This window comes from Cornus florida, unplaced genomic scaffold (assembly GCF_030987335.1).
Source record: "Cornus florida cultivar Cherokee Brave unplaced genomic scaffold, ASM3098733v1 CherokeeBrave_3.0.0_Hap2_Chr05, whole genome shotgun sequence".
Taxonomy (NCBI): domain Eukaryota; kingdom Viridiplantae; phylum Streptophyta; class Magnoliopsida; order Cornales; family Cornaceae; genus Cornus; species Cornus florida.
This window is the reverse complement of record NW_026775575.1, coordinates 108611460-108635425: the sequence shown is the minus strand read 5'-3', so window position 1 is coordinate 108635425 and position 23966 is coordinate 108611460. Positions and strand designations below refer to the sequence as shown.

At 40.2% G+C, this 23966-nt stretch overlaps 2 protein-coding genes across 2 annotated transcripts; both read right to left on the bottom strand.

Annotated features, from left to right (window-relative positions):
* Window positions 1-3217: 3217 nt before the first annotated feature.
* On the bottom strand, window positions 3218-7823 carry LOC132308427 (uncharacterized). Its single transcript, XM_059806505.1, has 5 exons — window positions 7247-7823; window positions 4985-5699; window positions 4652-4886; window positions 3928-3990; window positions 3218-3535 (listed from the first exon to the last, which is right to left on the bottom strand). The coding sequence occupies exons 1-5, from the start codon at window positions 7569-7571 to the stop codon at window positions 3443-3445; spliced, it is 1431 nt and encodes a 476-aa protein (XP_059662488.1). The 5' UTR covers window positions 7572-7823; the 3' UTR covers window positions 3218-3442.
* Window positions 7824-20624: 12801 nt separating this feature from the next.
* LOC132308426 (uncharacterized) lies at window positions 20625-23637 on the bottom strand. Its single transcript, XM_059806504.1, has 2 exons — window positions 21831-23637; window positions 20625-21728 (listed from the first exon to the last, which is right to left on the bottom strand). The coding sequence occupies exons 1-2, from the start codon at window positions 23163-23165 to the stop codon at window positions 20913-20915; spliced, it is 2151 nt and encodes a 716-aa protein (XP_059662487.1). The 5' UTR covers window positions 23166-23637; the 3' UTR covers window positions 20625-20912.
* Between the last annotated feature and the right edge of the window lie 329 nt (window positions 23638-23966).

Sequence of the window (23966 nt, the reverse complement as noted above, 5' to 3'; positions counted from 1 at the left end):
CTTTTTAGGTAGGAGTGATATAAAGAAAGAAATGAAAATGTGAAGGATAATTTATTTTTATTTTAAATTACAGATAGTAAAAATAATTAAAATTTTTTATTTGAACATAATAAATTATAAGTTTATTATTTTTTCTTTTATCCTACCGAACAAAAATAAAGAAATACACATTCTCTTTTTTTATGAATGTCTTATTCATTTCCCTTTTCTTTCTTTCATTCATTCAATTTTTTTCTTTATTACTAAAATGACAAATCTAGCCCTAAACTTCCGAATCTATACCTCTCTTTATCTATTCTATATTATTAGATTATAAAAATATAAGGTTTTTTTCTTATTTCAAAACCATTTTTCACTGTTTTTTTTAAATCAAAATATAAAATTTAAAGGGAGTATTTAATGTAAAATTAAAAAAGGTACATCGTACAACAAATGAACTTTCCAATTTTAATATTTAGTTACCTTATCCCTATTATAATTTTAATTGTAGTAATTTCAAGGTCTTTATATATATATATATATAATTTTCACTTATTGTATTAGTTTGTTGGTTTAAAAGTTAATTTTCTATAATTTAAAGAGAATTATGATAAAGAGAAACAAAATTACTCATGAATTTTGTTTTTGGTCCTTCGGAATTTTTTTAATTACAATCATATAAAAAATTTAGTTCACTTGCATCACATGTGCTTTACTAGTATTACTAAATAGCAAATATAGCTCTAAACTTCTATTTGCTCCAGGTTTATACTACTATAGAAATGTAAGGATTTTTTATTGTTTCTAAACATTTTTTATTAAAATATAAATTTTAAAGAAAGTATTTAATAAGGAATTTAAAAGGGTACACAGAACGAACTTTTCAATTTCAATTTTTAAAACTTAAAAATTATAGATTTAGTTACCTTATTAAATTCTCTCAACCATTAATAATTTTAATTGTGGTAGTTTGAACTTTGACGGTCTTTATAAATTGATATATATAATTGTCATTCACTTTTCAATCTTCTCGATAGCTAAATGGATTAGTACTTCTGGTGAATTTTAAAGTGTGAGGTTTGAATTACTTGAAGGAAAAAAAAAAAAAAAAACTATTTAAGCTTTATTGGTATAAAAAAATTAAAAATTAAAAATTCATAATTTAAAAGGAATTTTGGTCTGATTTGCACGGGGTACCTGTGCCGCCCATGTTTAAGTTTCTCTGCCTAAAATTGTTAAGCAAAACCTTGCTCTCGACCCTAAATCCCACCCTTAAATTCACAAATTTTAAAAAATTCAGATATGTAGTTTCCGAATTTAAATTAAATTTATTGTCTAAAGCTTAATCAACCAAAATCTTCAACAAATTAATAACAATGAGCAAAATTAGATTGAAAATTTGAAAATAACATCGATGATTCAAAGATCCAGACTGACAATCACGTTTAATATAGAGAGAAATAAGAGAAAATGGGGGAGGGGACTCACTGTTGAGGGGAGGGATAGACCGAATTAATGTATATCTTTTTTATAAAAATTTTGAAATCAACGTCTCTAAACTTAAAAATACTTAAAAATTTATATCATTAATTTAAAAACAATACAAACCCTGAAGATAATTTGATAAATTTTATACATTTACACCACAATTAATTTGGGACTTTAAAAAACAGAAGAAACAATATTCACACTCTCGTTTGAATAAACCTCTCCTTTCCAAGCTGAACATTTTCAAGGCCCTTGTAGGCCCCACTAAACATTTTTCCTCCCTTTTTTTCTTAAACTATAAAGGGAAAAAAATAGTGTTAAAGCTTCACTGCTTCAATGTCATTAATTATGAGTGAGGACAATAATATCATTTCATTTCAAAACGAAATGTTTTTATCACAAGGAGGTGCCAATATCACATTGTAAAAATTAGGAGTGCACTTCTAGTTCAGCCAAATAGATCAGCTGTAAATGGTGGGAAGTTTTAGTCACTGCAATGGACATAAACTTCTAAAAAGATGTGAAAATAGAAAATAATTTTTAAAATATTATGAACAAGACCGTGCTTTAAAATTTAAACATTTAAACAAGTTTTCAAATTATACTTTCCAGATAAAATAGTTAATTAATTAAATCTTCAAACAGTTCTCATTTTTTTTCTTCTTTTTCATTCTTCCTCGTTCTTTTTTTCTTGGTTCCAAATATCCCCGAAGTCCAGTTCCAACCATTCAAATGAGAAATTTTTTTTTTTTTTTTTTTTTTTTTTTTTTTTTGTGGGAATGTTTTCAAATGAGAAACTTGTCAACACATGACGTAAAGTCACATGGCATAAGTAGTGCGTGACACCATAAATTGGAACAGTTGAACTCTCTGCATAGTGCACAAGACACTGTTTTGGGTTACACAAGAAATGGATCATCTGCATTATATTTCTCTTTTCTTTTCACTTTCATCTTTATTTTATAGTCTTTGTCCTCCGTGCACTTTAGACAGTCATTTAAATTTCTAGAAATGATCTAAGGCTGTGTTTGGCAGCTTGAAATTAGAATTGATGGAATTTTCAAAAAAAAATTAATTCAATTTTCTAAATTGTTTTTCACTGATGGAATTTTCAAAAAAAAAATTAGTTCAATTTTCTAAATTGTTTTTCACTAATTTCAATTCCAAAAGTCTAATTCCATGCCCAGCTAAACATTAGCATAAGTTTTGTACTTCAGTGAAAACCAACATTGATATGAAACTCTTATCTTCACAATTGAAAATTGTGAAAGTACCAGCCATGTGATATACTTGACTCCAATCTATCAGCTTATTTTCTTTCCTGTAACTACCAGTTCCCATGTTCATATACATCTTCAAATTGGAGAAAACCAAAATTGATAAAACATATAGTATATGGTACCCGTCTACTGTTGTTCTTCATTAATTTTTCCGTCTACGCAGATTCAACTGGACTTCAAGAAAATGAAACTTTTGTTGCAAAAATTTTCTTGATCTTTCTTGATATCTATCACATTACCTCTTCCCTATCATTGCTTTAGCCTTGGTTGATTTTGTGAATTCTGTTCTTAAACTATGATGCTCAAAATCATATTAGGCCATCATGCAACGGAGAGTCAAGCCACAATCTCATGCAATTGTATCCTTTTAATTATGCTAAATGATCCTCACATTATATATATATATATATATATATATATAGAGAGAGAGAGAGAGAGAGAGAGAGAGAGAATCATTCAAATGGTAGTACTTCTCTTAAAATGCGCTGCATATGGATTTACTTTTCTACAGAACTGTTTTACAGGGATGCTTTCCATCGAGTGAGACTTCATAATACAATCCCGACATGAATCAAGGTGTAACCGGGAGATCAGTAAAATAACATTTCTTATGTTTGAAAGAATTATGATCACAGTACAAACTAGTACGCAAAACAACATACCCTTATGAAATGCCATGTTGTGTACAGGATACGCTATACACCACGTTTCGCTGTGGAGCTTCTGGCTTTGGTTTTTTTCTTGGTGGTAGTTTTCTTTTTTGATTTCTTAAACCCTCTTCCACTCTCCTGTCAGCAGCAAATAGATATCAGACAGTGAATAATGGTTATTAATGAATCTTGATTCTGACTGGTCAAACAGGTTTAATTCCAGTTCAAGACCTGACAATCATGCTTGTTATGACTCATGAGTATACTACATCAACTAAAAAGATTCTTGTGCAGAGTTAAATGAGATTTCTCATTAAATAAGGTATTCAGTAATTGAAAAAAAACAATAATGGAATCAATTAGTTGCAATTATCCAAAACAAAAAAATTGATACAGTATCAATGAGAATCAAGATCTTTCATTGACAATCTAACACAAATCGGAACACCTTTAAGCAAAAGAGAAAAACATGTTCCAACATTGCATGGATAATAATCAGAGAAGCAAGTGCCAAAAGACGAGAAAAGTACCTTTCTGTAATGTGTGTAAGCAATTCGACCAGTCAACTCCTGCCCTTTTCCAGAGACATAAACCTGAAGAAGTTTACAAACTAATTAGCGTATAAACTGTAGACAGGAGAGTGTATAAGCAATTGAAAATCTTGAACACCAAGAAGGAATTCCTATATATGCTAAAAGGTAAACAGGAACATATAAAGGGAACACTAATTTCTCAAACTATAATCATTGCTGTAAAAGCCATTTAATTAAGTGAATGAACCAATTTGACAGTGGTGTCAAAAAAAAATAATAATAATAATAATAAAAAATCAAAAATCAAAAAAAAAAAAACCAATTTGACAGCTATATAAAGTACATGCCTAAAATTGAAATGGATCTAAAATAGATATGGAAAGGCTGCTATATTAACAACCATTAGTGCATAACGTCATGATCAACATAAAATTTAAATGATCACCATAATTTTTAGAGACCCAAAGAAATAGAAACCAATGGTAATTCTTTTCCAGAAACTTTAGATAACTCATTTTCCTAAAAACATTGGTAGCCACACCACTTTGTCAAAGAGTAAATTTTTTAATGGTACTGATAAATAAACTTATAGACCCCTTATGTGGTTTCTGCATGCATAAAATTTATCACGAAAGTAAACAGACACAGACTAATAATTGTAATTAGTAATTGTAATTTAATGAACAATATTTAGATAGCTGAGCAAGAACTTTTAACTTACTCTCCTTCCATCTGGGGCTGTGTACCAATGACCAGCAGATTGACCAACTGCATGAACTCGTCTTTTACCTGCATCTTTAGGATTTCCAGCACTGCTTTTGGGATTCACCCAGCTTCCAGAACCTTGTGATACCTCTTCAGCATTTGATTTCTTTGAATTCTTTCTGCCCCTTGTGGAGCTTGTCCCGGTTTTAGCTGCTTGCTTTTTAGAACCTTCTTCGTGGCTAAATTGACCCCTGAAATCACAAAAGAGAGTAAACCGTTACAGAAACAAACACAGAAACTTCATAAAAAAATATCCACAATATACAAAATTGAATGCAAAGCATGTTACATGTAATCAATAACTGATGCTCTGAGCTGGTTATTTCCTCTCTCGTTCATAGCACCCAGGGGATAAAAGTTAGGTAGGCGACTGCGAACTAACTTTTGAATCCTCGGTTCGTCATGGAAAAAATAACGATGAGCAGGAGGCACTGGATCACCCAAATTCCAAGGGTGCTCGTCGTTTTTAAGAATATTAGTGCCTTGAGAACAGTCTTTATTTTCACTCAGATTCTGCACTTCATTCTTATTTTTCACCGATCTAAAATATTCTTCGCAAACCTCATCAAGAGTAGGTGTTGGAATGTGGAAATTCTTCTCTGAACAGAAATCTTTCCATAAATCTGGTGCTTGGGACATACTCACTGATGCATTTTTTCTCTTCTGTTCACTCAAAGTTGCATGTTGGCCAGGGTTACATTCTCTCTCCTTTGAAGATAAATCTACTTTAATAGACTCTCCATTTACATCTTCACTGACAGAAGGATCGTCAGAATCAGAATCTAGCAATTGGAACCTTCTAAGGGGACTGACAGTTAACTTTGGAATCATCAACTTCTTGCTGCTTGTCTCAAAACTTGCAGAAGCTGGGACTTCGGATTCTTGTTTCCTTTTTCTTACTTTCCACTGGTTTGCTGATTGTGTCATCAAAACTCCATGTCCATGCAATGGGAATTTTGAACTGCTACATACAGAATGGTGCTGGGTTGATCGAGGTCCATCTGCTGCTAAGATGAAAAAATAAAAATGGGTGAAAAATGATTCTTTACCTACTGAAAAAGGGATGTTTTCTTTAATCCCTCGTTAAACAATACTACACTTTTAATTATAATGGTTATGAGGTCGCCCAAGTAAATAAGACAATCACTAAGAACAGCTACGCTGGAGTTGAAACCTATATTTCAAAAAAGAAAAAAGAAATTAAGCATATCATAGTTCAAAAGAGAAATCTAATGAAAATTAACTAGTTCATTTACTTTCTCAAAAAATATATATATCTATATATATAAATGCATGGGTAGGCAGAAATCTATAATAGCATATTTGTGTCACCAGATTAGTTGCTTGTGGTCCATATTTATGAATTATGGTAGGAGGGTACTACACAAATTTGAAGGAGGCGGGGGAATTCCAAGACACAAGACTAACCCAAGCTGGTAAAAGCCAACCCAATTTGGTTGCTTACAATACCCCCAACACTCTCCACAAGTTTGATCGAAGAGACCATATGTATAACTCATTTCTCAACTAAAGGTTTCTCAGTAAATGACAATAGCCACCAAATTGACCATTTGCCCTTCATTAGAATTCATATTATCCAATAATTACATCATGTATAATCCCAACAGTGCATTATCCCTGATCTCTAACTTTAGTTTCAGGCATAAGATATTTCACCTACTTTAGTACCTGCTAAATAAAACAAATGATTGTAAGGTGCTGAGTGTTTCTGCCAGGGATCTCTAGACAACGAAGGAGTCCATAATGGTTCTCTCATTGGGAAGTTTGAAGCCCTAACTCGTGCTACGACTGTCCACAACACCACCTGAGCAACCCTATTATAGCTTTGAGACGCAACATGATTAGGTGTGTGTTTTAATGCTGTGGACACAATACAAATTCACTTTTCATAAACATCACGTCTTTTGAATCCCTATTGTATTGTAGAGAAGTGTGTCCAAATCAAAGACTAAACTCCACAAATCTCATTGCCTGTATCAGTTGCTGAGGGAAATGAGGAAAACACAAGGTTACAAAAATAAGAGACTACATATTGTTTTTATTCATCCCCAATTAAATGAAATTTGAAAACCAAATTACCTCTCCAACTAGTTCCTAAAAAAATAATTAATCTCGCCATCTCATTTGTTCACAACCAAATAACAGAAAGTGAATACATTTCAAATTGTTCCTTTTTCCCTTCACAACCTCCCCCCAAGTTTCCACTGTAAACAGAGTAGCATCATTTTCCATTTGTTTGCCAGGAAACATGAGAAGGGGAAACAGAAAGTACCAATCAATTTCTAAATCTTATGCCTTTTATTATTGTAGGCTGTAGAAATACGAAAAGCCCATCTCAATCAAGCTAACTACAGTTTAATAAACCTCGAATTACCAATGATACATACTTGGGTACCAAATGAATGAAACCCTAAAATGCGAATTTTCAATTCATTTTCTTTTCCACATTTTCCCAGCAACCAGACGAGCAATAACATTCAAGAACAAAAGAGAAACAGCATTCAAAGATTAGACAAGTCACTAGTCTTACCTTCACGCTTATCCTCCTGCGAAGAGAACTCTTCAATCTCTTCATCGACACTTCGCCACAGCTCCTGCTTCTGGGTGGCCGATGTGGATTCGGTGGTGCGACCTCGCCGGAGACGCTTGAGGGTTTGCGGTGGATCTGGAATTTGTGGGTCCGGACCCATTGTGGGTGATTCAAAATCATCGTCGTCGTCGTTATGAAAGCTTGCATTGGCTGAAGATTGTTGAGCTCGTTTGGAAGAAGGGTCTTCTCTTACAGTGGGTTGGGGCTCCGAATCGAAGTCGAGATCGAGCCCTAGAGAGAACGATGGAGGTTCAAAATCCGCCATATACGAGTAGAGAGAGAGAGAGTGTATGTGTCCGAAGTTGGAGAAAGTCGAGGTATATGTAGAGAAATGTAAATATGGTACTAATTTTCGCTGTTTTGCGCCAAATATAAATTTATGAGAATAACCTATGGCGCGCTTTTGGGGGGAATTCGACGCCTCTCTTGTGGTTTTGAATGGAAAGGATTCCAAGAGAAGAACAAGACCCAAGTGCTAAGTGGTTCTTCAAGTAGAATTTTATTTTGAATTTTATTGGTAAGAAACTCAAGAATTTATTTCTTTATGGAGATTTCAACCATCACATTCTTTCTAGTAAAAGATTGAATGTTCAATTTCCTAATTGGTGTATTATTTACAAGAATAAATAAATTTATGAAAGTCAATAAAATATAATAAATTATTTTGTAAATAGTGAATTGTTAGTGTTTTACTTTTGGACCATGCTACTAAAAGATGACAACTTCAATTGAAGTTTATCAGTTCAATGACATGCATCTGTTTGATGCATACAGTGGGGATCTAAAGTTAAGTCGCATTGTATGTGTCTCACGATGACTGCAGTTGAAGTTCTTGACCTAAAAATTATTAGTATTATTGTTTTTATTTAATCCAAACATGATGGCATCATTCAAAAACTAAAAAGAGCTTAAAACAGTCTCCTTTGTTCTTAATTTTTGTAACAAGTGAATATTGCTTCTCTGTTTTACAAAACAAAGGGGTGAGAGTTGTAAGTCTCACCTTCAACTTTTTTGAGTTTCAGTAAAGTGAGAAAAGCATTCATAATGTTTAAAATTTGGGTAAATAATTTTCTAACATTTATTTTGGATTTTTAAGTTCGTTAAGTTTTTAAAAATTTGACAAATAAAGACTTAATTCGTTTAACATGTTAGAAAATCACATTTAAGTAATCATGTGTAACAAAACGCCCTTATATCATTTTATAAATAACGATATCGTATTTGGTTAGGGTACTTTGATCATTTTACATTTATTTTATTTTTTACCTTTTCTTTTTTTGTTCTTTCAAATACATAAGGGCACTTTAGTCTTTTTATTGCTTTACTGATCACACGCCCTTGTTCGCACCAAAAATAAATATCAGAGACTTTTAAGAACCTATAGAGGGTTATCTACCATATTTGCACACCATATGAGTGTTTATGGTTTGTGACCCTTTTCCTTTTATTATTTACTTTCATTAGAATCGTTTTACAATTACGATAATACTATACAAAACCCACCCCCGCCTCATCCTACCTCACCCAACCCTGTTTTATAAACGGTTTTGGGGTGAGAATGAGGGTAGCTATTCTAAACGGGATAGAGATGGCGTTTCCTGTCCCAGACTACCCCATTGCCATTCCTAATTGACTCGCGCTATTTGGGCATTACTCGTAACTTGTGTGCCAATGTTCGAGTCTCCCTCTTTCTAATTTGTCGTTTCAAAAAAAAAAAAAAAAAAGACTTGTGTTATCCTTTATTACCCAGTGTTTAATATTTTTTATATTTAGTGTGGATCAAACTCTTATTTGTAGAGTATGCCACGTAGGTGACAACAGTGTTTTGTGCAGTGGCGGAGCCAGCATGTGCCCAGAGGGGCCAATTGTCCCCTCTGCCCCATGCTGGGCGGTAGTTTTCCCTGAAATTTATAAAATGGTCCCTCTATCCCTGAATCCATTAGATTTTATTTTATTTTTTACGTATAATTTGCAATTATTTAAAAAAATATCCCTATAAATTTTATAAAGGGTTAATTTCACTAACACCCCCTAAGGTCTGGCTAAATATTACCTTCAAACATCTTTCAAAAAATACTATCACTCACACCCCAAATCACTTTTCCGTCACTAATACTGTTAAAATGGGTGTGGAATGACATTTTTACCCTCAATTTTTAATGTCTTTTATTTTAAAATCTGTAAGGACGAAATTACCCATCACCCTCACCCTCACCCTTACCCCGCACATCCTCTCTTCCAGAGCCGACAACGTCACTCCAACACCCTCTCTTCTAGCGCGGGCCTAATCTACATCTCCACTTGTAAAGTAAAACCATAAAACAACATCCTAAAATATTAGTAATTCAAAAGGGAATATTCCATGTAGTTGCTAGAAGAGAGAGAGACATTAAAGAACAATAATTTTTCAGGGCAAGGAATTGTGGAGAAACTCAAAAAGAACGAATTGGTTTTCCAGACTAACAAAATTGGAGGAATTAAGGTGAATAAATTTTCCTACATTTAATCATTTCCACAAAGTCTAGATAAGTAGAATATAAAAGAAAAAATAATTTCTCCCTTCATCACCAATATTTTTTTATTTTAATTATTCTTATTTTTTCCATAAACAGTTCTTTTGGTTCCTTTTCCTTAGAAGGATTTCGAAAGAAAAGGAAAAATAGAAAAAACATGGAAGGCTTGATTGACATCGCAAATATCATTGTCGCTTTAGTTCGGAAACCACGAACAACCAAGGATTTTAACCGGAAATAATGGAACGTTGGCAGAGGAATGCTTGGCCCGAAAATGGATAGTATTGGCAGCAGAATACTGGAATAAATAGACGCCGGCAGAGGAAAACTTGGCCGAAAACAATGGACATCGCCAACAAGATTCCTTGGGCGAAGACATTGGATTAGGAATTTTATTTTGTAACTGGCACTGTCTGCCGGAGGCCTTAGATGACGCATCGACAATTACGGATAGAATTGTTGGGGAGGATAGGGTTTTAGGAAATTACATTTTGTAACGACTTACTCCACCACATGGTGTGATATTGTCCGCTTTAGGCCTGAGCTCGCACGGTTTTGCTCTTGGGCTTTACCCCAAAAGGCCTCATACCAATTGGAGATGACACACTTACATATAAGCACTTCACCTTTCCTCTACCTAGGCGATGTGGGACTTGTGCACTCGTAACTCGCTAGTGTGGTAGGCTGACAGTGTCTCTCGCACCCGCCTACAGGGTCATCACAATCCACCCCCTTGGAGCCCTGACGTCCACGTCGGCATACTTCCGGCTGGGTCAGGCTCTTATACCATTTGTAATAACCCACTCCACCACATGGTATAATATTGTCCACTTTGGACCTGAACCCGCTCGGTTTTGCTCTTGGGCTTTACCTCAAAAGGCCTCATACCAATTGGAGATGACACACTTATATATAAGCACTTCACCTTTCCCTCTCCCAGGCGATGTGGGACTGTGCACCCGTAGATCGCCAGTGTGGTAGCCTGACAGTATCTCTTACACCCACCCACGGCACACCCGCCTACAGGGTCATCACAATAAAAGTCAGTTGTTTTGATAAGGTGTCAGATTTTAATAAGGGTACTTTTGTCTAATAAAATGTTGGGAGAGGCTTATCATTCCAAGATGTTAGCTTTGTCTGTGTATATTTATATAATATATATAATACAATTGTAAATTTGCAAAGTATTTAGGAATAGTTTAGTCTTTTAATATATTTATTTAGGTTAAAGAGCTCTTTTGACAAGGTCAAAGGGTACTAAAGTCATTTTACATGGTGTCATGTGACGATTGGGGTGTAAGTGAAAAACGGAATAGATATTTCCAGTATGAGTGATAGTAATTTTCAAAAGTTGTTTTAATGTGATATTTGGCCAAACCTAAAAGAGTGTTAGTGAAATTAACTCTTTTATAAATTATCCTTCATAAAATTATCTATTTCTAAAAACATCATTAATTCTTTATTCCCCTTCCTTCTTATTCTTCAAATTTAGTTTTGTCATCTTAAAAAAATTTTGCATTCTATTTCTATAATTAAAATTAATTTTTTCTTTCAAAATTCTCTCAATTTTCTTTTCATTTCATTTTCTTCTTAAAAATTTCCTTTTTCTTCTTAAAAATTTCTTTTTTTTTTTTTTACACTTATGCATAATTTTTGTGCAACAACCTTAAAAAAAAAAAAAATCTCATCTTATTCAATTTTTATTCACTTATTTTAGTGCAATGTTGTTAGGCTATTATATTTTTGACTTATTTAAAAAAAAAAATTATTTTTGTCAATGTTAACATGTCCCCTGACCAAATTCCGGGCTCTGCCGGTGTGTTTAATTATTATTTTTTACTCAGTGTGGATCAAACTCTTATTTGCAGAAAGTACGACATAGGTGATAGGAGTGTTGAAAATGACTCTATAGGACGTTTGAATAATATGTTTAGAGTTCAGTTTCAGAATCTTTTATAGTTGTTTAGAGATAGTATAGATCACGATCTGTCAATCCCCTTCTAATCGAGCTATCTTATGGTAAGTCCTGTGCATTTTGAGGCACATCAACCCCATGCTCTCTCACTTTATAGTCTCTCTCTCTCTCTCTCTCTCTCTATATATATATATATATTACTTTATATAAATAATATATAATTATAAATAACATTAAGACTATAAAAAATTTATATACGTAACTAAATAATATGTAATATTATATAATTATAAATAATATTATTTTATATAACATTAAAAACAAGGACTGCAACTCAAGTAGGCCCAACCCGAAATACCCTGAGCCAAGTTTGAAATTTTTTGAACTTGGAAAATGTTTTTTTAATTTCGATTTGAGCCTGGGCTAGATATTTTGAGCCCAAATTCAATTCGGTCCGGGCTTGGATTAATATGCTGCCAATTAGAGCTCAAAACTATATCTGATAATTAGTATTTATTTTTCTGAAACTCTAGGGAGTTGGATAGAGTGGGTAAGAATTTGTAGAGAGAGAGAGAGAGAGAGAGAGAGATATATATATGTATATATATATAGAGGAGGTGGATGGAAATTTCCCTGACCTTATGAACATTAAACTTGGGTTGCAATTTGCAAACTTGTTTGTGTTTTCAAACTTGGGTTTCTTGGCAAAGGCATATGATTTGGGAAAGCATTATAATGAATTCGGGAAATGACTATGATGGAATTATTATAGGGGTGTTGTGGTTATATATATATATATGGATCAAGTATAAAAAACACTTTTATATTATGTTTATAGTGTATATTGCACCTCTCCGGTACAAAAAAATACTCTTAAAGTATGACATTTGTGCAAATAGGCCCTATTTATAAAAATTAAACTAAAATGCCCTTAGCAACACATTTTATAATATATATATATATATATATATATATATATATAATATTTTGTGAAATAACTAAAATATCTCTCAATTTATTATAAATTTACAAATTATATATATATACACATATATATACACACATATATACACTGACATACATATATATACAGTGGAGAACTACCACCTTCCCCAATAAAGCCTATTTTGAGTATATGTGGTTGCAGCGGTGACTTCTCTAACGATCTCAGCGGATTCTCCTCTTCTGATCCACTCTTTGTCTTCCTTTGCTTCTTTAGACGGGGTTTACAAAGCAGCCCTATTATTTTGACGATCATGAATTCTATGATATCTTGGCCTTTGATTAGTGCCACTTGCCATGCGATGAAGGCACAGCTTTTTTCCATACATTTTTTCGTATGCTATACGGTCAGGAGTTCAAATTGGATACGCCAACGCAAGTAGGTGCTCGGCGCTAATGGATCTGGCGGGCGATGGTGACAAGGCCGGTTCGCGGCAAAGAGCGCTGAACGGCGAGCAAAAGAGTGCTCGGTGGTGAGATGAACGGCAGGCAAGGAAGAACTGAATCAGCCGTGAGCTTGATGGGTCCGGTGAGGGATGCGATTTCCGACGGCAATGGTCGAAGCGACGGACAGAGACTTGTAAAAAAATTGCGAGTCCGGTGGTAGTTGATTTGCAGATTTCCGGACCGGGTTTTTGGGTTGATGGTGGTGATGGTTTGGGTTTGATTTTGCGAAACCCAAACTTGTGAACACATACCTCTGCGGCAGCCTTGTCACAGTCCGCAACATCCACCTCTCCCTTTGTGACCTTGGCATCAACAATGGTAGGGGTACTTTTGGAAGAATAAAAGGGTTAAATGGGCTATATTAATTGAGTGGTGATTTCGTACAAATTAAAAAGAATATGAGTGTTTTTGGCACACTTTTTTTAATATGGAAAAAAAAGTGCTATCAAAATATATACTTAAAAGGCGTTTCTTGCACTTATATGTGTATCCGTATTAAAACTTGAACTTAGTTCCATGGCAGAACCTTCATCGATGTGAAGTTTGATTATCAGATTCTATTCCACCGTTTGGTTCTTCACAATCACCACCGCTTACTTACTTCCATGGCACTTCATTGTGATTATGAGGGTGGGTTCAGAACACGCCTCTTACCAAGTTTTTGGTGATCTTGAACTACGTACTGATAGTCTGATACTACTAATTGTATATATATATATATATATATATAAGTATTTATGTATATATATATATATTTGAGGAGGCCCTGGATGACATGGGCCAGGTCCGACTCGCAAAACACAACCTTCAGTCCGAACAGCTGGGTCAGCCCATAAAAAGACACTGCCATATGGGCTGAGCGGGAGTAAGCCCATCAAGAGTGACCAGGGCTTACTGAGGAATAGGCCCAGGTCCAGCAATTAGTAAATATCTTGTAAATATCTTGTAAATATCTATAAATAGGAGTTGGAATGAAGAGGAGGGGGATCTTGATTCGGGTTGAGGTGTAAGAATTCTAGAGAGAGAAAGAATAGAAGGAGTTTCTTGCATCTTCAATTGGCGCCGTCTGTGGGAAACGCATAAAAGTTTGGTTGATCAATGAGGAGGATCGAATGGATTCAAACCAATTCGGTTGATCGAGACTCGATCTTGCGAATTTGAATCCAGATCTGAGCGATTGTGACCTACTCTGGAGGAATTACGATTCTTGAAGCTTTGGCAGGAGTGACTTCAGATCTACGCAACCGCGAGTTGCTCGATTGTGACAGGATCTGACGGATTTAGAGTCCAGGCAATTCAGATCTTGTAAACAGTGAGCATAATTCGGAGAATTAGAAGCCAGATCTAAAAATTCCTACTCACGAAGCTTAGATCTACTCGCGAGCTTGAGATTAATGCCTTTACTCCGTTCGGGAATAATGATAGGTGAAAGCTCCAATCCGATGGAGGCTGTCCAGCAAACAAAGCTTGAAGAGTTGATGAATTTGATTGAAGCTCTCAGAAAAGAAAATGCAGAATTGAAAGCTGGATTGCAGCATCGGCAAATACCCGCAGTCTCGCATCCGCTTCCGGTCGGAGAAGGAGGTGTTCCATCTAGTATCGCGCATCAAGGCGATCAGAACGAGAACAATCAGTCAGCTCACCACCGTGATGAAAGGATGATGGACAATTCGCCGCCAAATGTTCGTCGAGTTGAAGATCACGAAGGCTCGACTCACGTTGATCCGCAGCGGGAAAGGTTTGACCGAGAGGAAGTGATGGAGGTAGATCGCCGTCGAGTAGCGTCGCCTTGGCAGAGAGAGTTCATAGAGGAACGGTCGTTCGATCCGTCTTACCGGCCCTCCATGGTTACTGTCACTCATCGCGGTTCGGAGGGCAGAACCGTAACTCACAGAGCTACCGCCGGACTCCAGAGAGAGAATGAAGCTCTCCGATCCGCAGCTCGGACGGTGGATTCACCATTCACCGACGAGATCTTGAATGCGCCGCATCCAAGGAAGTTTGCTATGCCAGTCTTTATTCTGTTTGACGGAACAACCGATCCGATCGATCATGTGTATCATATCCAGTTGAAAATGGCCCTGAACACGGAAAACGACTCTTTAATGTGCAAATGCTTCCCTACAAGTTTGGCCGGACCGGCGCTCAGCTGGTTCAAAAACTTGCCTAGGAGCTCCATTGGCAGTTTCAGGGACCTGTGCGATCGGTTCATAAGCCAGTACTATGGGAACAAACGCCCGCCGAAGGACATCTCGAGCCTGTTCACGATGCGGCAACACAAGGATGAACGGCTCCAGGCCTTTCTTACCAGGTTTAATCTCACTAAGAGTATGGTAATCGAATGCCATCCTACTACGGCAGTTCAAGCCTTCAAGTTAGCCATGACACGCGGAACTCCGTTTCACACCAGTCTGGTAGTGAATACGCCAGCTACCATGGACGAACTCAATGAGAGAGCCGATGGCTTTGTGCGCCTCGAAGAAGAGGAGGCAGCTAATGCTCGGACAACGTCGCTTGTGTCGACCGAGGAAAAGTCCAAGGCAAAGATCAGGCAGAAGCAGGCTCAGCCGCAACGTCAGACCACTTGGAAGGCCGAAAAAAGGTCCAGGGAGGAAGAGTTGATTACTCCGCTGAAGGTCACTCTGGCGAGGTTATATCAGGAGAACAAGGACAAGTTTCATCCACCACTGCCAATTAGACAACCCCTCGAACAGAGGGATCAAACTAAACATTGTGCTTTTCATTCTGATTTCGGACATCAGACTAACGAATGCAGGAACCTGAGGAGGCAAGTGGAGATGTTGATAGCTAGAGGGGAGTTTGCGAGTTATGTTCAAGGCTCGGCGATGGAGCAGAATCGACCAGTGGAACAAATAAAAAGGAGTCATAAACAGAGCTCCCACAATTCGCAACCAGTTCGTATAATCAATGCTATCCATGGTCGACCCGAGCCTAGTGAAGAGCCAGATGAGCTGCTACGGGTGCGCCTGCGGCAGGCACAGATGAAGAAAAGGGTCGGCAATGTGACCACTCTACACCAACAGAGCCCGTCAATGCAGATAAAGTTCGACTGGACAGACCTGCAGCGTGTCCAACTGCCTCATGACGACCCGTTGGTAGTCAGTTTGACAGTGGCAGAGTGCTTGGTGCGCAGAGTTCTGATCGATCCTGGGAGCAGTGCGAATGTTATGCCAAGGGACACATTTGACAGGCTCGACATTAAACCAGAGAGGCTCAAGCCCACCGGAAATCCCTTGTTAGGGTTCGATGGGAAGAGGGTGGAACCCGTCGGGATGGTGGAAGTAGAAGTTCAAGCTGCAGAGCGAGCTCTTATGGAAACTTTTGTGGTTGTGGAAATTCACCCCTCGTATAATCTCCTGATGGGAAGAGGATGGATTCACAGAGTCCGAGGTGTACCCTCAACTCTGCATCAGGTCATGAGGTGCCTCGGGCCCGATGGAGATAAAGTGATAGACATTCGGGGGGATCAGGTCGCAGCCAAAGAGTGTTATTCCGTCACACTAAAGCATGCAGGGAAGGGAAAGGCGCCCGTCCGGTCGACAAGCCCCAGATAGCAATTACAGGAACCTCCACTCGAGCAGAATAGGGTGGAGGAGTCAGCCGACTTGACCGAGGAGCCCCTTCTGGATGTGCAGATCGATCAGTCCAGGCCAGAACGAACTACCAGAGTGGGTATAAGATTGACCAGAGAAGAGCAGCAAGAGCTAGTGGATTTCTTATCCCACAATGTCGACGTATTTGCATGGAGTCATCTCGACATGCCTGGAATTAGTCCTTCCGTCTCCTGTCATTCCCTGAATGTCAATCCTAATTTCAAACCAGTGAAACAGAAGCAGCGAAGATTTGCTCCAGAACGTAATCAGATCATAACGGAAGAAGTTGATAGGCTGCTTGATGCGGGATTTATCAGAGAGGTGCACTACCCTGAGTGGTTGTCCAACGTCGTTGTGGTGCAGAAGAAAAATGGGAAATGGCGCGTATGCATTGATTTCACCAATTTAAACAAAGCCTGCCCGAAGGACAGTTTCCCGTTGCCTAAGATTGATCAAATGGTGGATGCCACCACGGGGTATGAGCGTTTAACCTTTCTGGACGCATATTCAGGTTATAATCAGATTCCTATGGACCCCGCAGATGAAGAAAAAACTTCTTTTGTCACCGAGCGAGGAACGTACTGCTACAAGGTTATGCCTTTTGGATTAAAGAATGCGGGAGCAACTTATCAACGACTTGTCAGCAAAGTTTTTAAGAATCAAATGGGTAAGATTGTCGAAGCCTATATTGATGACATGGTGGTGAAAAGTAGGAAAAAGGATGATCATCTGAAGCATCTGCAAGAGGTATTTGATGTACTAAAGCGATATGGGATGAGGCTCAATCCGACCAAGTGCTCGTTCGGTGTGAGTTCCGGGCAGTTTCTGGGACACGTGGTCAACCGCAGGGGCATCGAAGTTAGCCCCGCTCAAGCAGAGGCTTTGATTAAGAATGCCGAGCCAAAGACGATCAGAGAGGTGCAAGCCCTAACAGGACGAATAGCTGCATTAAGTCGATTTATTTCAAAGTTGTCAGACCACTGCAAACCATTCTTTGACACGATTCGGAGCCATGGAAGGCAGGTCTGGGGGGATGAGCAACGACAGGCATTGACTCATTTGAAGCAATATATGCAGAATCCGCCAGTCCTGTCAGCCCCAGAACCGGAAGAAAAGTTATTTCTATATCTTGGAGTATCTGGTGTCGCGACGAGTGCCGTTCTGATTCGTTGCAAGGAAGGGGTGCAATACCCAGTATTTTATGTAAGCAAGACACTGATGGAGGCAGAAAAAAGATACTCAAAGGCCGAACGGGTGGTACTTGCACTTGTAAATGCAAAAAGAAAGTTAAGGCATTATTTTGAATCCCACCCCATAGCTGTTCTAACAACTTTCCCAATCAGAACGCTCATGCACAAGCCAGAGCTCTCGGGCAGAATGACAAAGTGGGCCATAGAGTTGAGTTCATTTGACATAACGTACGAGCCGAGAACAGCTATTAAAGGGCAAGCGGTGGCCGATTTCCTACTAGAATGTGATGCCGAAGATACGGAAGAGGACCTTAGAAGCGGCTCTTGGAAACTTTTTGTGGATGGCTCCTCTAACCCGACGGGGGCTGGGATTGGGATCAAACTGCAAACCCCAGAAGGTACTTCCTTGAGCCAAGCACTCAGACTTGAGTTCCGAGCCACCAATAATGAAGCGGAATACGAGGCGTTGCTAAATGGATTAAAGTTGGCCAAAGAGCTACAGATCAAAAGTTTGACAGTGTATAGTGACTCGCAGCTGATTGTTCGGCAGGTAAATGGTGAGTACGCAACCAAGGATGACATGATGGGGGCATACCGTTCTGCCGTTCTGCGTAGAGCCAAGGACTTTGCAAAGATTGAATTCATACAGTTGCCGAGGGAACAGAATGCAGATGCAGACCGTTTAGCATGCAGTGCTTCAAGTTGTGGTGAAACATTGGCGAGGGTGATTCCAGTGGGAATAGTGACCCAGCCGTCCATTTTCGAAGAACCGATGGTCTCGGACCCTTGGCAAGTCAACGTCATACCGTATGAACCGAGTTGGATTGACCCAATCATTACCTATATTCGAGATGGCGTTTTGCCTATGCAAAGGGATGAAGCTAGGAAACTCAAAAAGAATGCTGCCAAGTACGCCATCGTGCGGAACCAGCTGTACAGAAGGTCCTATTCTGGCCCATACTTGAAATGTGTCACCCCCGCGGAATCGCAGCAGGTATTGCGAGCTATTCATGAGGGTGTGTGTGGCAATCATTCTGGGGGAAGATCGTTAGCGCATAAAGCAATGACACAAGGGTATTTTTGGCCAAACATGTCAAGAGATGCGGAGGAGTTCTCTCGAAGGTGCGATAAGTGCCAACGATATGGACCAATGATCCACCAACCACCTGAAGAATTGCACGTAATGGCCTCGCCGTGGCCTTTCGCGCAATGGGGGATGGATGTGGTCGGTCCTCTGCCAACTGCAAGAGCTCAGAACAAGTATGTGTTACTGGCCACGGATTATTTCACTAAATGGGTGGAGGCAGAACCGTATCCTAGCGTGACTCAGACTCAGGTGAGACGATTTATCTGGAACAACATTATCTGCCGCTTCGGTGTTCCCAGAACAATAGTCATGGACAATGGCACAAACCTCGACAGCAGGCAAGTAAGAAAGCTGCTGGAGGAGTATGGAATCAACCAGAAGTTGGCTGCAGTAAGTCATCCTCAGGCTAACGGACAAGCAGAAATCACAAACAGAACCATTTTCGCCTGCATTAAGAAGAAGCTGGAAGATCATAAGGGGAAGTGGTTGGATGAACTCCCGAACGTTCTATGGGCTTACAGAACCACCCCAAGGCGGCCGACTGGGGAGAGCCCGTTCGCGATGGCGTATGGTACCGAAGCAGTTATACCGGTTGAGCATTTAGTCCCCACTATCAGAAGCTTAGCATGGAGTCGAGATCAGAACGACAAGATGTTAAGATTGAACCTCGACATGATAGACGAAAGGAGGGACGCAGCGGCTATAAGGCTAGCATCGTATCAGCAAGTGCTGGCGAATAGTCACAATAAGAGAGTAAAACACAGGGATTTTGCCCCGGGCGATCTGGTTCTGAAAAGAAAGGTGGGGATGGTCAAAAAAATGATGCCACCCTGGGAAGGCCCGTACAGAATTGCAGAAGTCATTGGCAAAGGGGCATATACGTTGGAAACCATGGCGGGAAAGTTGGTCAACAAGCCCTGGAACGCCACGTCTCTGAAGAGGTACTATCAATAGAAGCTAAGTTCTGGTTTTAATTGGATGTTATTTGTTGTTAATCAAATACATATGAATGAGCAAGTTACCGGAGTTTACAAAAAAAGAAGAGAAGAATTTTCTTTTCCAATGGTCTACTATAAAAATTGAAAGCCAAGTGGCAAGTGGCATTCTAGCCGAGCGCCAGGCACTTAAGCAAGATAAGTGGCAGCTGGCACTATAAGCCGAACGCCAGACACTTGCTAAAAATTGAAAGCCAAGTGGCAAGTGGCATTCTAGCCGAGCGCCAGGCACTTAAGCAAGATAAGTGGCAGCTGGCACTATAAGCCGAACGCCAGACACTTGCTAAAAATTGAAAGCCAAGTGGCAAGTGGCATTCTAGCCGAGCGCCAGGCACTTAAGCAAGATAAGTGGCAGCTGGCACTATAAGCCGAACGCCAGACACTTGCTAAAAATTGAAAGCCAAGTGGCAAGTGGCATTCTAGCCGAGCGCCAGGCACTTAAGCAAGATAAGTGGCAGCTGGCACTATAAGCCGAACGCCAGACACTTGCTAAAAATTGAAAGCCAAGTGGCAAGTGGCATTCTAGCCGAGCGCCAGGCACTTAAGCAAGATAAGTGGCAGCTGGCACTATAAGCCGAACGCCAGACACTTGCTAAAAATTTAAAGCCAAGTGGCAAGTGGCATTCTAGCCGAGCGCCAGGCACTTGCCGTACAAACACACAGCAAAACTAATATAAAAAGAAAAAGAGAGAAAAGATATATATGTACTGAAGATAAGTTGAACAGAGCACACCACATAGAGAAAAAGAGTTCGGCCATTTCATTAATATTGAACATTTAGTTTACAAAAGAGAGGTGTCCATCATTACAAGAAGATATGAACTGGAAGAATTCGAAGGAGCCCTAGCTAGACGCCTCAGTACCAACAGCATCCTGGTCCTGCCGACTCGCCTCCTCGGCCCCATCAGCCGCCTCACCTTCATGAGGTGGGGAATCCAGGTGAATAACTGAGTCGTTCGGCTGGGGTTCAGCGTCAGCAGTGGCTACAGAGGGAGCCACGGTCGACGATTGGGGAGCGGTCAGTGGCAGAGTGGCAGGAGGAGCTGTGATGATCCTTGAGGATGCGATGTCCTGGCACTCATCAAATATACGCTCCGCTTCGGTGGGTTCTGGGTCGACATAAACCCCCAGAGGCTCGATCCCCAGATCCTTGTCTACCTCATCCGGAGTGGAGCTGGTCTGTCCCTCATCCGGAACCCGGTCGGCGAAGCCTTCCCGGAATCCTTGAGCATACCGAAGAGCACCGACCCTGGAGAACCGAGCATGAAGGGCCAGCATCCCACCACCCACTCTGCTGATAACGTCGATCAGAGCGGTACGCTCGTCCAGAGCTCTTTTTTCAAAAGCCATCCGAGCAGACTGTTCATCAGCTAGAAGACGTTGGAGTTCTGCCTTCTCTTCTCTGAGTGATTCCTGCTCAGTCTGCCAGACGCTCTTCTCGAGCTGGAGGGCGTCCTTCTCATCCTGAAGGGAATCATTCTCCTTTTTCAGGACATCTCTCTCTTGCTCGGCTTTGTCAAGCCGAACCAGCGCCTCGGTATTCTTCATGGCAAGGAGGTCGTTCTCTTTATTAGCCACCTCCAGGCTGTCAGAATACTTTCGGGCCCTGGCGTTCCCCATTTCCACCTGCTTCTGCATGGCCATCATCCCAAACAATGTCTGCATAGGTACACAATAAGAACGGTTAAACCGATAGTCAGAACGGGAGAAGGCAAGACCAAGTAATATAAGAGAATTCATGAGTTAGAAAATAAAAGTCACCTCCATAGCAGATTGGGGAAAGCGACTGAACACGTCCTTCTGGGAAAGGCCCTTTGCCGCCTCAATGTCCTTCGGAGTCCACATGCTCCTGTAGTAGGCCATAGCGGTCTGGCCATCCTTCAGCATGGTCTCGTTCGGTTTCACGAACGTCCCATCCGTTCGAGTGTACCGAGGGGCCCATGGCGGCAAGCTGGGGATAGAAGGGGGGCCTGAAGCAGAAGCAGAGCCACCAGCTGCAGGAGGCCCAGAGTGAGAAGGAGCTCTGATCGCTCGGTGCAAGAGAGTACCCGGCCCAGAGACTCGGGTCCTTCTAATAAGAGGCTCCTCCTCAGGGTCGATTTCACTGTCAGGATGAGGCCTTTTGCCTCGCTCTTTGTCCCGACCGCCCCCCGCAGCAGCAGGAGCTATGGTAGCTGGGGAGGGCGCGTTCTGGTTGGCCGCAGGGGCGCTGGCAGCAGGGTTAGTAGCCACTGCGCTCGGGGCAGTGTCAGATATGGTGGCTGAAGAAGAAGCCGACGCTGGAGAGGAGGTCGCCCCAGCAGCAGGAATGACTGGGGGAGTATTTTTCCTCCTGCCAAAAGAGGGAATCTGCAGTCTGCTCATATTGTAGCCGAGTGATGAGAGCGCGAAGAGGTTGTCTGAAGTGAGGAGATCTGAGCAGGAAGGAATATCGTTCAGAACGTATCTCTTCAAGTAGTTGGTCCTATCCCTGCAAACACTGTAGCTCAAGTCATCACAAGGTATTCCCAAGGAGCGGCATAAGTAAGTGCAAAAACGAGGAACGCATGTTTCACAGGGGCAGTCGTGTTTATGGGATTTGAATTTTTTATAGGAGGAGACAGAGCAGACACCAAAGGCGCTCGGGATAGGGTAATCCTCTGCAGCCGGCGAAGACCAAGCCCCACTAATACCCACTATGCTATCCCTCCAACCCTTTTCAGATTTTATTGTGTCAGTGCATATGGACATCTTCTCGAACGGGTAGAGGTGGTAGAAGGGCTCGTTAGTACGGATCTTACTGACCTTATAGCACAGAAGGAGGTCTATGAGGTCAAGGTCCAGATTTCTGTCACGCATCAATAAGAGCATAACAGATATGATCCTAAAGAAGTTGGGGTTGACCTGCAGAGGGGATATCCCCAATCTGTTGAAGACGTAACTAAAGAAAGGGTGCAGAGGGAACCTAACAACATTCAGTTGAAGGTTTGTGAATAAGACTTCGCCGGGCAGGAGGCCGGCGCCGGTCGTAATATTAACGTCTTGGGGGCAAACCCTAACTACGATGTTGTCAGGAAGCCTAAGTCTCATACGAAGGACACCCAGATCTACAACCATGGTGGAAGTGCAAGAAGAATCTAAAAGAGGGAAAATGGAAGCCTGCCGAAAGTAAAAAGAACGAAACTAACCTCGGAGGACTGCAAGATCGCTGGGAGAATGACTCTCGAAGGATTTCACCGGAAAAGGCTTAGCACAGTTCTAGAAAGAGGGAGATTTGGCTGATGATGGAGACGGTAAAGGGAAGTGAAGTGGAATTCGAGAGCATTATATAGGCAAGGGGGCCCGAGGGCCGAAGCGTCGGGAAGGCAAGAAATCCCTCGAACCCCGGAACATTGATTCTGGATCTGACCGTTCGCTCCCCCACGTGGTTATCTCGAGCCGTCAGCGTCATGATGAGACGCCATCAATAATTACCCCTTATTAAATAAGGGGCAATTATGGGGGCAGTTGAGGAGGCCCTGGATGACATGGGCCAGGTCCGACTCGCAAAACACAACCTTCAGTCCGAACAGCTGGGTCAGCCCATAAAAAGACACTGCCATATGGGCTGAGCGGGAGTAAGCCCATCAAGAGTGACCAGGGCTTACTGAGGAATAGGCCCAGGTCCAGCAATTAGTAAATATCTTGTAAATATCTTGTAAATATCTATAAATAGGAGTTGGAATGAAGAGGAGGGGGATCTTGATTCGGGTTGAGGTGTAAGAATTCTAGAGAGAGAAAGAATAGAAGGAGTTTCTTGCATCTTCAATATTAAAAGCATACTTCAAACAAGGGGGTAATATGAAAATTTTAATTTATTTAATAGATGACATTAGAAAAAATCTTCATTGATTCGCGATGACAGTTAAAAAGAAAATT

What these genes read in the sequence shown, in the direction of transcription:
- LOC132308427 (XM_059806505.1), bottom strand. Translation starts at nt 7,571, where the DNA reads ATGGCGGATTTTGAACCTCCATCGTTCTCTCTAGGGCTCGATCTCGAC. An exon ending in GCATCAGTTATTGATTACAT is followed by an intron (nt 4,887 to 4,984) that starts GTAACATGCTTT and finishes TTGTGATTTCAG; the next exon opens with GGGTCAATTTAGCCACGAAG. An exon ending in CAGCCCCAGATGGAAGGAGA is followed by an intron (nt 3,991 to 4,651) that starts GTAAGTTAAAAG and finishes AAACTTCTTCAG; the next exon opens with GTTTATGTCTCTGGAAAAGG.
- LOC132308426 (XM_059806504.1), bottom strand. Translation starts at nt 23,165, where the DNA reads ATGGTTGTAGATCTGGGTGTCCTTCGTATGAGACTTAGGCTTCCTGAC. An exon ending in TTCCCCAATCTGCTATGGAG is followed by an intron (nt 21,729 to 21,830) that starts GTGACTTTTATT and finishes GTACCTATGCAG; the next exon opens with ACATTGTTTGGGATGATGGC.